General features: G+C 42.5%; 1 protein-coding gene across 8 annotated transcripts in view; it reads right to left on the bottom strand.

The window, feature by feature from the left end:
• WDR7 (WD repeat domain 7) overlaps nucleotides 1-13638 on the bottom strand; it is a 285950-nt gene that overhangs the window by 68711 nt on the left and 203601 nt on the right. For all 8 annotated transcript variants that reach the window (XM_023752617.1, XM_014454396.2, XM_023752616.1 and 5 more), the window contains one exon: nucleotides 1743-1860. In XM_023752617.1, the coding sequence (XP_023608385.1) occupies nucleotides 1743-1860 (118 nt within the window). The remainder of the gene's footprint in view (nucleotides 1-1742; nucleotides 1861-13638) is intronic.

Raw genomic sequence — 13638 nt, 5'->3', positions numbered from 1 at the left:
GGTGCTTTACAATCAAGTTGGTAAATTAAAATAAGCATGCCTTAAAAAATAAAGAGCACTGTAAGTAATGTAAGTTTAGTGTGATTTTCCCCATACAAATTGTAAGTCTTACATGGTTCAGAGGAGAGAGAGCATCGGTGGGCCCTGGACTGGCCAGCGGAGAGTGGGTATGGGGATGGCGTAGGGGACTCAATCACAGAGAGAAATGCTTCAGTATTTTACTCAAAAACTCGAAGTGAAGTGGAAAACTTGTTTTTAAAAGGTAATAAATGTGGACTATTACATTAAAATATTTAAAAATTACCTTCTAACCAAGTGCTGGAATAGAATAAATTCAAAGCATGGCTCTTCTAACAGTTCATTTAAAAATACTCATATATGTATACGGTGCAAATTAAGTAAAAAACACAATTAATATAAATACTTTTTTACTTTCTTTAAAGAGACCGTTTAATGCCTGGTGTTTATAGCACCTGTACATGTGGTCAGACTGAGGTAAGGCTTATGCAGCATATTCAATATTACTATCTGTGCATATTCCACTGATGAGAAAAACTCGTAAAAAAATTCCCTAAGTCTATTCATTTATACATACATACACTTTGTACAAATATATCATATCTATAAAAGATATAAACGCATACATACATATATGTATATTTTAAAGACATCTGTCACTTTAACACTGTGCACTATTAAAAAAACACACACCTTTAAGTCTTCAAATTTATTTTAGCTATGAATTCAAAGTCCCACTGCTTCTTATAAACCCATACAGCCTGCTGTTAGGACCTCCCTTCCTCCCTTCTAGCTGCCTTCATGTCACAATTATTTGCTGAGTGCCTATTCTGGATGGCCCTGCGGCAGACACAGGCCCAATAGGTTCCAGGTTATTAGAGCGGACTCAGAAGTATTTATTTAGTATTTTAAAAACTCATCACAGCTACAGGAAAAACAACTCAGACAGGGCCCATACCCCACAAACACGGAGTCTGCACGTTCCTCAGGCTGAAACGGAATAGACCCTTAAGACACTTAGGAGCCATCATCCTTTCCTGTCCTCCCACTACTGAGGCCTATGGGAAGATCCTATAATTGGTCCATTGTTTCTTACTACTTCCTCAGTTAGATGTGGGCAATTAGTTGGAACACTAAGAATGTGGGAATCAATTGGTATTCAAGTCTTTATTTGTGACATGTAATAGGAAAAACAATTAGCAAGTTTATGGCTTACATTTTTGTTTACAGTTGGAGAGCCAATGTGAAATAAGAAGTCTGGTTTTGATTACAGGTAGATACACTTGAAAAATGTAAAGACCTTTAATATACAGGGTGGGCAAAAGTAAGTTTACAGTGGTTCATATGGAAAATAATGCAATCATTAATAAATAATAATTTAAGAATAAATGATGTGTTCCATGTACTCCCAACTGTAACACTTTTGTCCCGCCCTGTATTTTATTTTGAATAAGCCTGCTCTATCAGATTGAAGAATTATTGTTAAATATTTCCAAGTGAATGAACTTCTAGAACAGAAATGAATAGAAAAGCAGAGAGTAATGACTGGGCCACTGTGGAATTTGGTGTGGCCACAGGTACAGATGCATTCATTGCAGGACAAAATTATTAACTTGCAGTGTTCTAGAACAAACTGGCAGGATGATTTGTGGATACGGACCCTCAGCTCACAATGCCCAATAATCCCTCTAAATGCGAGGACAGAGCCCTGAAGTTCCACTCACCTCTTTGGCTATGGTGGTGAGGAAGGCCGGTGGTCTGGCAGTGGCAATGAGGGAGAGGGCATGCCTGGCCGAGCGGGCGGAGTCAGCTGCTGGGCTCAGAGGCAGCCCCATTGTGATGCTAAACAGGGAGCAGGAAAAAAGGAAAAAAGAAAAGAAGCATTAGAAATATAGACTGAAAAGATTAGACACAGCTTATAATGTCAGTTCAAGGTCAATGGGAGCACTCAGACAGTTAGAACATAATGGACTTGCAACAATGAGCAGTGATTAGGAGTCAGGGTGTTCTGGCATCAAATACAAAATCGAATAATTAACCGTGAAGATTGAAAACAGTATGTGCATCTGTCCAAAGTGTTACAAACCCCTTGTTAACAAATTATCAAGAACTAGTTCTGAATACATATCACAAAGCTCAGAATAAGGCAAGAACAAACATTTTGCGGAAATTTTCCATTTCTTTCCTTAAAAAAGTTAAAGGTAATTTTGTTTATGAGGCCACATTAAAAGGCTATATTTAAGGTCACAGATCTGAAAGGTAGTAAAATTCACTCCTGTCCATGAAATTGGACTGAGAATGACAAGATTATTTTTAGCTTGTATATTATTTGTAGTTTAAAATATCCTTAGTACTGCTGGTTTAATCCCACACTTAATACCTTTAGAACCAATCTACCACTAATCAGCATGCTTTGCCAATAGTTAATTCATATTAATAAAAATATTATAGTAACTGATACTAAGTCTGGCATTGTCCAGGCTATACACAAGACTATGCACATGACAAAATAAACCTTTCGGAACTGTGAGAATGTCCTGATAGAAGAGTGATGTTATTTCTATTCTTTTGCCATCCCTAAAACATACAAATGATATCACTGTTTCAAAGCTTCTTTTATACAGAGTACTATGGAAAGTATAGACTTTTAATTAAAATGTAGCATGTGATCCACACATTAACTGTATGCAAGGTGTATTTTGTTATTCAATAAGAGACCCAATAATAGTTTGTCTCTCTAGTTAAATACTTTTTATATTAAACTAGAGGCCGGTGCACGAAATTCATGCGCAGGGCAGAGGGGCAGGGGATGGTCCCTCAGCCTGGCCTGCAACCTCTCGCAATCCGGGACCCCTCAGGGAATGTCCAACTGCTAGTTTAGGCCCGATCCCGAATTCGCCTGCCTGCCTGATCACCCCTAACCACTCGCCTGCCTGCCTGATAGCCCCTAACCACTCTGCCTGCCTGCCTGATCACCCCTAAACACTCGCTTGCCTGCCTGATCACCCCTAATCACTCTGCCTGCCTGCCTAATAGCCCCTAACCACCTCTGCCTCGGCCCCCCGCTATGGGGGCTTCGTCAAGAAGGACATCTGGAAGGACATCCGGAAGGTCGTTTGGCTGTCTGGTCTAATTAGCATATTACGCTTTTATTATTATAGATATCCACATGAAATTATAAGCACATCTGACCTGCTCTAATTAAAGAAGTCTGTGTGCTGCATGTGTAAACAGGATACATTGACTAAAAATTCTCAAGAAGTCTATCGGTAGTTCTGTAATTGCTCTGAGAATCATTTTTAGTTTTAGTTGAAAATAAAGATGCATTATGTAGGCATTCCTGTCTTTGCTAAAAGAAAGTAAATTGATTATAGAAAATTCTGCTTATAATTTCTTTGTGACTGTTATGCTGCTTAAATCTTTGAGAGTATAACTGTCAAAGCAGGAACTCACAGGAGAGAGGATGGAGAACCTTCCTTTGATGTTTACCACTAAAAAGAAAGATGTGAGCTGAAAGGAAAACACACATATTGAACAATCAACAGAAGGAATGCATTGGGGGGCACGTCCCCCCATGGAAAATCTTGATGCCAGCAGTCTCTGTAGGGGCTGGAAAGATGCTCAGCAGGAGAGGAAGGCGGGGTAGCTTAGCGAGTTTCCTCTCTGAATTAAACTTTAATATTGAGAATTCAGCCAAAGAAATGTTTCCTTTATGAGTAGTGCTGGGACTAGATTGTTTAATAATCATAAAGTTTAGATCATATTTTAAGTCATGTTTTAAGACATTCAAATGCTCATTAAACTGTTCAAATTCTCTATGTTTCCTTTTTTCATCAATGCGAATGAATAGGTGTTGATAATATTGACAGGCTGAGACAAACAAAAATGGTATGTTAATTGAATAATCCGAACAAACCTAAATCACGTTTCATAAGATCAATAAAAATCATAGAATATTGGAGTTGGAAACGATCCCTTAGCAGCATCCCTGCTGAGCAGTGAGCCACGGAAAAGGAGAGTCTGTCTCCCAGGCAGCCCATCCCACATCTGGAAGATGGATACAGAGGAAAGAATCTGGGCCTGGAACCCAAGGTCTAGGTTTGAAGTCAGGCCTCTGATGCTATTATTACACGTCGTCTTGTATCTGCCCCCAAACAGCCCTACAAAGTGAGGGATGTCAGTATGTCATGGAGAAATCAGGTCCAGAGAAGTTCTGTGAAGAGCCAAGGTGGTAGTGAATGTCTTTCAGGAGAGCTGACCTTTGGAGAAGTAAAGGGGGGGAGGGGCTTATTATATTAGAGTTCACTGAATTGATGATTGGTAACATGACTCACTCAGTGGCTTTGGGTGAACGGCAACTGCACCCCTGAGAGAGGTTTCTGGTGGTGTGCGGCAACACTTGCACTGCAGCTGTTTATTCAGTATCAACGGTGGTTTGAATAAAGATACGGGGTGCAAGGTTATCAACTGGTGTGCATCTAAAGTTGTCAGTGAGAGCAACTGTATTAAATACCAGGATTGGGATTCAAAACGTCCTCAGGAAGATCAAGTTCAACTACATGAAGTCCTAAATGTGGGTGCACATGACTGGCTTTACAGGTCGGGGAGAGGTGCCCCTGCTCCACCGAGCTTAGGCAACAGACCTCGGGCTGAATTTGAACCTGGGTATCTATGTTAGTGAGGGGGCTGCCTACAGAACCAGGTTGTATCAAGGAAAATACAGTGATAGAGAAGGTGGTACTCCTGCTGAACTTCATGGCTCTGGGTGCCTATCTGCCCTCCTCATGGCTGTACTGCTCCCTTAGGTGCTAAGAGATGGGGTTTGGTTCTGCAGGACAAGCGTCATAGCTGGTGACCTCTTGGAGGTGGAAGCCAGAGTTCTAGTCACATAAACAGGATCCCAGCAAACTCACCACCCACATCTAAGTCCTCTCTTCCACACCTTCTCCTCCTTGTATGGAGAAGGAACACTTAGTGGAAGCACAGAAGGGTCTGGGGTCGAGGGGAGAGAGAAAGAATGAGAATGAATGAATATGCATATGTGTGTGTACACCTAAGGGTGGGGGTGATCAGCTGATAGACTTTCAAGGCTCATGATACAGTGACAAGTGGATATTTCCCCTGCCTTAGTGCTGTGCCCTGTGACCACCTTAGTCTGAATAAGCACAGTGTCTGTAAAACGGGGATACAAGGTTGATGAGAAGATGTAATGAGCTCCAAGATGCAAAAACACCGAGCCCTCATCTGACCTATATTACACATACAGCAGATGTTTCTTCTGACCAAGGTGCCTCCACAACCAGAAACAAAGCAAAAAGAAAATGAGATCAATGAACAGTAGACCATGGGCTTCAAGTTAAAGGCCTAGTCACACAACAAAACTTCCTCCATCTCAGCAAAGGATCTCCCGAATTTGGAGATCTAGGAGGAGAGGTGGTCAAGTTTGGTGATGAGTGGTGGGGTCCAGAAGAGAAGCTATACAAAAATGGAGGACCTAGCCGGTTTGGCTATGTGGATAGAGTGTCAGCCTGCGGACTGAAGGGTCCTGGGTTTGATTCCAGTCAAGGGTACATGCCCGGGTTGTGGGCTCGATCCCCAGTAAAAGGGTGCAGGAAGCAGCCGATCAATGATTCTCTCTCATTATTAACGTTTCTCTCTCTCTCTCTCTCCTCTCCCTTCCTTTCTGAAATCAATAAAAATCCTAGATAATAAAAGGCTAATATGCAAATCGACTGAACAGCAGATGACCTGTCGCTATGATGCGCATTGACCACCAGGGGGCAGACGCTCAATGCAGGAGCTGCCCCCTGGTGGTCAGTGCACTCCCACAGCAGGAGCGCTGCTTAGCCAGAAGCTGGGCTCACAGCTGGTGAAGGTAGTGGCGGTGGTGGGAGCCTCTCCCACCTCCGCAGCAGTGATAAGGATGTCTGACTTAAGCCCGAGGAGCAGGCCTAAGAGGGCAGTCAGACATCCCCTGAGGGCTCCTGGACTGCGAGAGGGTACAGGCCGGGTTGAGGGACCACCCTCCCCCAAGCCCCCTCCCCCCCCCGTGCATGAATCTCATGCAACAGGCCTCTAGTACATTTTTTAAAAAAAAAAAAAAAAAGAAAAGAAAAATGGGAAGGAGGCCAACTAGAGACCTAAAATTATAAGCACTGCCTACTGAGTTCAGTGGAAGCTGGAACAGTTGAATGTAGAGGCATCAATGTGTGCACCTGAGCGATTCCCACCATCAGCATCTGGCAGCTGGGGCACAGGCTTGCACAATGTGGACAGATCTGTGTTCTAGGTCAGAGCTCTGCAGGGACCTTTAGAGCATCCACAGTGTAAAAGCAGGAGGGTAGTGAGTGTGATAACAGAGAGGAGTTGCCCAGGCATCGGGGAAGAAGACAGCCCTCGTCTCTGTCCTCTGGGTCCCCATCAATGTGCCACTACCAGGGAAACCTTCCAAAAGCACCAACTTCATTCCACAGTTAACCTGCTTAAAAGCTTCCAGTGGCTCCCACTGCCTCTAAGATAAATCTTAAACTCCTTGGCCTGAGACCCCAGGCCCTCCATAATCTAGTTTCACTAATTCATCACTCAGTCTTTTCAACACTAGTGCTCCTGAGGCAGGCTAATTTCAAGGTCGGTCCCTAAAATTCTGTTCCCGTTTCTATCGTAGTGTTTTGCCAGTGCTTTTCCCCTTCTCCCTTCCCTCCCCTTTGTTCAGTTCTCCTGGAGGCCCACATGGTATTCTGCAATTGCTACAGTACTCAATTACCTTCTGGTGAAATATAAACCACCACCAACAACACCTGTTTATTCTGGGCCCTTAGCCCTGACGCCCATCCTGCCAGGCATTATAAATCAGTTTTGTACTGTGAACTCTGGACCCATTGGGACCATACCCTCTAATCCTGTGTCTCCCCCCAGCGTGCCTAGTACAGGCCCTGGACGACGTGGCAGCTCAATAGTTCTGCACTAAATGAAGTTACCTGGCAGATTCAGCAGAAAAAAATCACTTAAGCCAGTTATTTGACTGAATTGACCAGGCAATGAAGTCAAAGTAATTGATCTGGTAGTCCCAATGGGCACAGTCTAATTCTGCATGTAGTTCTCTTTAAAGTCAAGAGTGCATGGCGTGTGATAGATTCTAACTAACTGAAGAAGGATCATATTATTAGGGGCTTGAAATTAAAGGGGTGTCTGCCTCATTCTGGAAGCTGCACGTACACAGAGAACTCACTCTTTTTATCAGATTCTGCTTATCTGGCTGTGATGCATATCATTTGTTATACAGGCTTATAGGTAGGGGCTTTGGTTTCAGTCTTTATTCTAAAAAAATATGATATGACACACTCTCTATTTTACTCAGCATTTCAGTATACACATCCAAAATGAAATACCAGAGATGATAGATATTATAAATAAAAACATGAATAGAAAAATGGCCCACTCTGTCCACACTCATTCCTTACATGACTGCTCGTTAATCCTGCCCTAATCCTTATTTCATTGTGGTAAAAGCATTTTAAAAGTTACATATAAGACCACTTCAGTTAAATGTCACTGCCTACAATTGTCAGTCTTGCCCATCTATCAAATAAAGGAATGCTGTAAGGGAATATTCAGGGGGGAAAATACTTAAAACTTTCATTGAATAGCCCACAAGTCACATTCAACAGTGCAATGGACTAAATACTTGTGTCCCCCTTAAATTTCATATTGTGAAACCCCAAACTCTACTGTGATGGTATTTAGAGATGGGCCTTTGGGAGGTAATTGGGGGCAAATGAGGCCATGAGGGTGGGGCCCCCATGATGGGATTCGTGCCCTTATAAGACACTGGATAGCTTGCTGGGTCTCTCTCCCTGGTCACGAACACAAAGAAGTCACGTGAAGACACAGCACAGAGCAGTCACCCAGAAGCCGAGTAGAGACCTCAGCATGAAATCTGCTTTGCCAGCATCTTGATCTTAGACTTCTAAGCCTCCAGGACTGTGAGAAATAAATTTCTTTTGTTCAAGTCACCAAGTCTATGGTATTTTGTTATGGCAGCCCACGCTGACTAGGACAAACAATAACAGGGCATTGAAAACACTCCCCATCAAAAACAAACACTAACATTATCTAGAAAATGCATACTTAATTACATAACATCTGGGAATTCAGCTTACCCTTCCTGGTAAAGAAGCTGTGTTAACAATTGTCTTTAATGTAATAAGGAATCTTCAACTTCTCTCTGTCATATTGGACCTTAATTTGATAATTCATAGGTGACATTAATTTCCTAAACTCAAAGATGGCAATTCCTCCAACACATGCTTATTTTTCAGACCTATGTAGTATATGCTATATACATTCATCATAAATAAAACTATGCTGACATGATTTGGTTTAATGGTTTCCTCAGATTATAAATTTTCTATTAAAAATAAATGTAACCTGAATAGGAAAAATAGTTTGAACACAGAATTTTAAAGCACCTTAGTGTTTATATGATGTGTTCCGTTCTCTACTCCCAGTTGGCTTTTGATAAAGAATTCAAATACTACCTCTTTTTCTCCAACTCCATTTTGTTTAAAGAGAATCTTTCTAACATATGGTGCTTGTCTCTGTGTTAGTAAAGCATGAGTAGCTTCCAGAGAGAACACATTTCTATCTTAATGTTTGGCAAACTGAGTATTCCAGAAAAGCAATGGTCTTGTGCACTTACTCAGACCCCTCAGGCATGGGCGTGTGAGGGGAGAGATTGGCCCCCTTCAGCAGCCAGGCCAGCCCTACTCTGCTGCCCCCTTTCAGGGTAAGGCCCTGCAACATGAACTAGGAAAATGAAATCAAAATCACACACCACACCACATAGCAATGTAAGTCTAGCCAAAAACACAAGGACTTTTCCATTCCTTTATAAAGTAGAATTTTATACTGTTTCTAACACTTTACCAATATATCCTCCTATATAATAAAGAGGTAAAATGCAAATGGTCGTTACACTCTGACAGTAATGACTGATCACGAGGAGGGCAGGTCACTGAGCTACAAGCAGCTGAGAGCTACAAGAGGGCAGGGCAGAGAGCTACAGGCAGCGGTGGGCTTGGTGGCCAGCTGAGGCAAGCGGCAGCGAGCTACTAATATATATATAACTGTAGTATTATATTTGTAAGAAATATAATAGTACATTTTTCTATTTTCCCCACAGCTAGCTAGGGTGACTCAACCTATGCTTTCGATGCAGTGCAGCCTCCGTTTTGAATTAAACAGTGCATCATGAATGAGCTGCCCCATAATCATTCACTTAAAAAAATCCCTCCCATCTGCTTCTGCCAGTGGGTCAGTTGCCATAGAAAGGGTGGCATAATTATATGGTATGGGCACAGCAAAGTGGGAGTCGGGAGACCCAGGTCATCGTCATAGCTCTTAGAGTACCATTGTGGCCTCAGACAAGTTGCTTAATCTCTCTAAACCTTATTTTTAATTAATAGCATATTGAGGGTACTGGGTAAGATGTTGTTGAGGAAGATTTTTATCTCTAAAATTCTATGACATTATTAAAATGTGTATTGCATGTAAATCACTTGATAGTTATGAATAAATGAGAATATTTATTCTTATACATTAGCTATGCAATATTTGGCATAACACATAGCCAAAGCAGTCAAGAAGCTTATCTCATCTTTAAATAGGCTTTTAACTTCTAGAAGGCACAAAATTCTCAATGAAGATAATTTCATTAACTATACCTTAAAAATCTGAAAAGTACACTGAGCTGACCACTCTACATCCTTTTATTAGGTTGCTTTTAATTTACTACTCGGTTGGTCTGTAATTCTGTGGGTGTTAGATTTTTTTGTTGTTTAAGAACAGTTTATTGATTTTTAGAGAGAGAGGAAGGGAGAACAGAGAAACCATTGTGAGAGCACAACATTGATCGGCTGCCTCCTGTATGTCCCCACCAGGGGATCGAACCTACAACTTGAGCATGTGCCCTACTGGGAATCGAACCAGCAACCTTTTGGTGCACAGGACAATGCCCAACCAACTGAGCCACACCAGCCAAGGTGTGGGTATTAGATTTTGAATGCTACGTGGCACCCTGGTAAAAGCATGGTTTTTAGAGTCAGTGAGACCTGAGTCTGAACCCCAGCATTTTACTGTGGACAAGAAGAGAGAAGATTCCTATTTTTCTCATCTGCGAAATGGGAATGATAATGCCTATTTCTTGAGCTTACCTCTATTCAATGGGAACACTTGTGGACTGTGTAGCACAGAACTTGTGGCAGGTGCTAAAGCAAGGAAGAAACTCACTAACACTCTTTTTATAAAGTAAAAGGCAAAACCAGTGTTCCCTTTCACCCTAATTCTATTCCCCAGACGTAACTAGGAAGGAAATCATGCTAGAGTTTAGACAGAAGCATGCCACAGTTTAAGTTCTGTCAGAAATGGATAAAATTCGTTAAGAGCGGACATTTACTTTCACTACTCGGCATCTTCCAGGCACACCTGTGCTGTCCCATCTCTGTCCACTGGCACGTCCTTGTCCTTCCCCTCCTCTCCTCATAAGCACCCACATGAAGCTCTCTGTGCGCACTCTCTGATCACCCGCTGTCCATCTCCTCATGCTCTGACCGTCAGACCCCTTCCTCTCGTCCTCCCTTCATACCGTGCTGTGTCCAGGCAGGTCTGACCTTTCCTGTAAGACTCCAAGTGCCTTGGAGACAGGGTCTTTGTTGTCTGAAACTTTACAACAATGTACGTATACTATCTAACACTGTTCCTCCCACACATTAGCCGCTAGTTAATAAACATAGTTTAAAATTGTGCAAAATATTTGAAAACATTAGAAAATAACTGGTGAGATTTTGATTTCAAAGATGGAAAATTCAAAGTCACATTTCTAAAATAAAGGCATTTGATCATTCTGGAAAACTCCCTATTCATCTTGAGCCATATACAGTTTTTGCAGACCTCCCGGGAGTCATCTCTGATAGAGGAGTCCATATGCAGGAGAGGAAGGAAGAAGGAAACTGCTATAAGATGCACTCCCCAGACCAGGTAGCAGGCCCCTCCCCCAAACCCCATCCCTCATCGACTCACAAGAATGGGAAGAAAGAGGAAACCACTGCCTGTGCTTTCTTTGTCAATAAACACCAACTGAAATTTTACAAAGCAAACGCTTCTTAATGAAGCCAACTGGACACTGCCGCCGCGAGCAGGCAGCTGAGCACAGGAATCATGTCCACAGTGAGGCAGGTACACAGGGGCGGCAGAGGAGACTGTGAGCATGAGGTGCTCCCATAACCCCCTTTCTCCCCTCAGTCCTCCTGCAGCCTGTGCCAAGTGTGTCATGGGTGGAAAAGGCCATTTTCAATCTAAATCTTGTTTCAGATTAATAAGCAAACATTTTCTTGCTTATTATGCAATTTATCACGATGAAAATTACATTGAACTCCTCAAGGCTAAATGCTGATGCATTCATTTATTCGGAGCGGTGTATAGAGTCATACTAATCTTCATGACAGAAAAGGATATAATAGCAAGGTGTAAATTACTTACCGGAAAACTATAGTATTTGTGTCTGTAGACATACTACATGTAGATAAAACATAAGTGCATCTTTATGTTTGCTGATAAAAGTTTCATGTAAATGTATCCAAAAATAAAATATTAAATACAAAACCTAAAATAAAGAAAGGCCTACCACTTCTCTTCCTCGGCAACAAAACAAGAGTGGATACTCTGGAAATTGTATTTAGTTCCGATTTGAAAATAACCAAAAATATTAAGTCAAAGTAAAATTTTAGACAATCAAAAGGTGTGAAAGGCTTCCTAGGACACCCAGGGAGCTGTGGTCAGCAGCCAGCACGGGGCTCTTTGGAGGGTGTGCAGGGCACCCACAGCCAGGGGAGGGCAAAGGCTGGAAACACGTTCTGGGGCTTTGCTCAAAGGCCAGCTGCCTCTTACTATGGCCACAAACTCAAGGGGGCTCATATTTCCTCCTAATCCTTAAAGTCAGTCGAGAACCTTCCGACCTTCAGTATCCATAAACTATGCTGGCTCCCACTGTGTCGAAATGTTCATTCTAGAGATGGGCAGGACCTGATTTGCTGAGCACCAGGACAATGACCCTGCACTACCACCAGGTAGGTAGCATTTCATCTTTTAGCTAATTCTCTTCTAAGCACTTTGCATATATAAACTTGTTTCATAGCAACCTTCTGAAGTAGGTACTTTAATTAGCCACAAGTATAGTTGGAACTGAGAGAAGAGATGAAGTAATTTGCTGAAGGGCATACAGCCAGGGAGGCACCCAGGTGAAGTTGGGGAGCATGGAGCTATGAGGTGATAGGGAGGACAGCTGCCTATGTTTGAAATAAATACCTGCCTCCTACCAATCAGTCCTGGGATTTGGGGCTGGGCATGTCCGGTCTGTAGACAAAGTCAAGCCTTCAAGTCTAGGCTTCACTTGTTTGTCTGGTCCCCACTTTCTGAGCCCAGAGCAGCGTCAGAAAGACTACAGTTCCAAGCATGCTGGAACAGGAGAGAACTTGGGGTCTGAGAAAGGCAACCAAGAATAAAAGGGCAGAGAACCTGAGGTTTTTGTTAAAGATTAACCATGATAAGAATGAAACTCCAATCATTGAGAAGATCAAAGAGGTGATCACATTTACACTAAGAGGGACATCATGGGACAGTTCCAGAATTCCTACCACTAGGCATTCACACTCACAAACAGAAAGAAGTGTTGGTGAGGATGCAGAGAAAATGGAACACTTGTGCATAGCTGGTAGGAATGCAAAACGGTGCAGCCACTGTGGGAAATAGTGGTTCCTCAATAATAATTTAAACATAGAATTACCATATGACTCAACAATTCCATTGAAAATAGGTATTCAAACCAATACCTGTGCATGAACGTTCATAGCATCATTGTTCACAATAGCCAAAAGGTAGAAACAACCCAAATGTCCATCTACAGATAAGTGGATAAAAACAAAATGTGGTACATCCATTAAATGGAATATTATCCAACTATAGAAAGGAAGTTATTAATACATGCTACAACATGAATGAACCTTGGAAAGATGCTAAGTGAAAGAAGCCAGACACAAAAGGCCACATATTGCATAATTCCACTTAAATGAAATTTTCAGAATAAGCACATTCATAGATAGAAAACACAGTGACTGCCAAGGACTGGGTGGGGTGGGAGTGGGGAGAATAGGGAGTGGTTTCTTGAGAGCTTGTTTGGAGGTTCTAGCAGGGGAGCGCAGCTACTCGTATACCCTTGTTGCCCGAAGCCCGGTCTTCTCATGGGGGGGGGGGGGGCGGGAAGGTCGTCCTCTTCTACCGAGCGCGCAGCTTCGGGAGGGACGCACATGGATCGGTGAGGGAGGAGGGGGACACCTGCCTAGCCAGCCAGATCAGCCGAATCAACCCTGGCGATCAATGGGCTGACAGATGTCGCAGCCAGATCGCCCTCACATCCAAGGGAGTGGTTTCTTAATGGATACGGAGTTTCCATTTGGAGCAACTACTACGGGAACTTAGAGCAGTGATGGCTGCATAACCTTGTGAATGCACTTAATGTCACAGAAGCATTGCTTTAAGATGAGCATAGCGGCAAGTTTAATGTTATGA

Source organism: Myotis lucifugus, unplaced genomic scaffold, assembly GCF_000147115.1.
Source record: "Myotis lucifugus unplaced genomic scaffold, Myoluc2.0 scaffold_36, whole genome shotgun sequence".
Lineage (NCBI taxonomy): Eukaryota > Metazoa > Chordata > Mammalia > Chiroptera > Vespertilionidae > Myotis > Myotis lucifugus.
The sequence above is the reverse complement of the archived record's forward strand: the minus strand, read 5'-3'. Positions and strand labels throughout refer to the sequence as shown.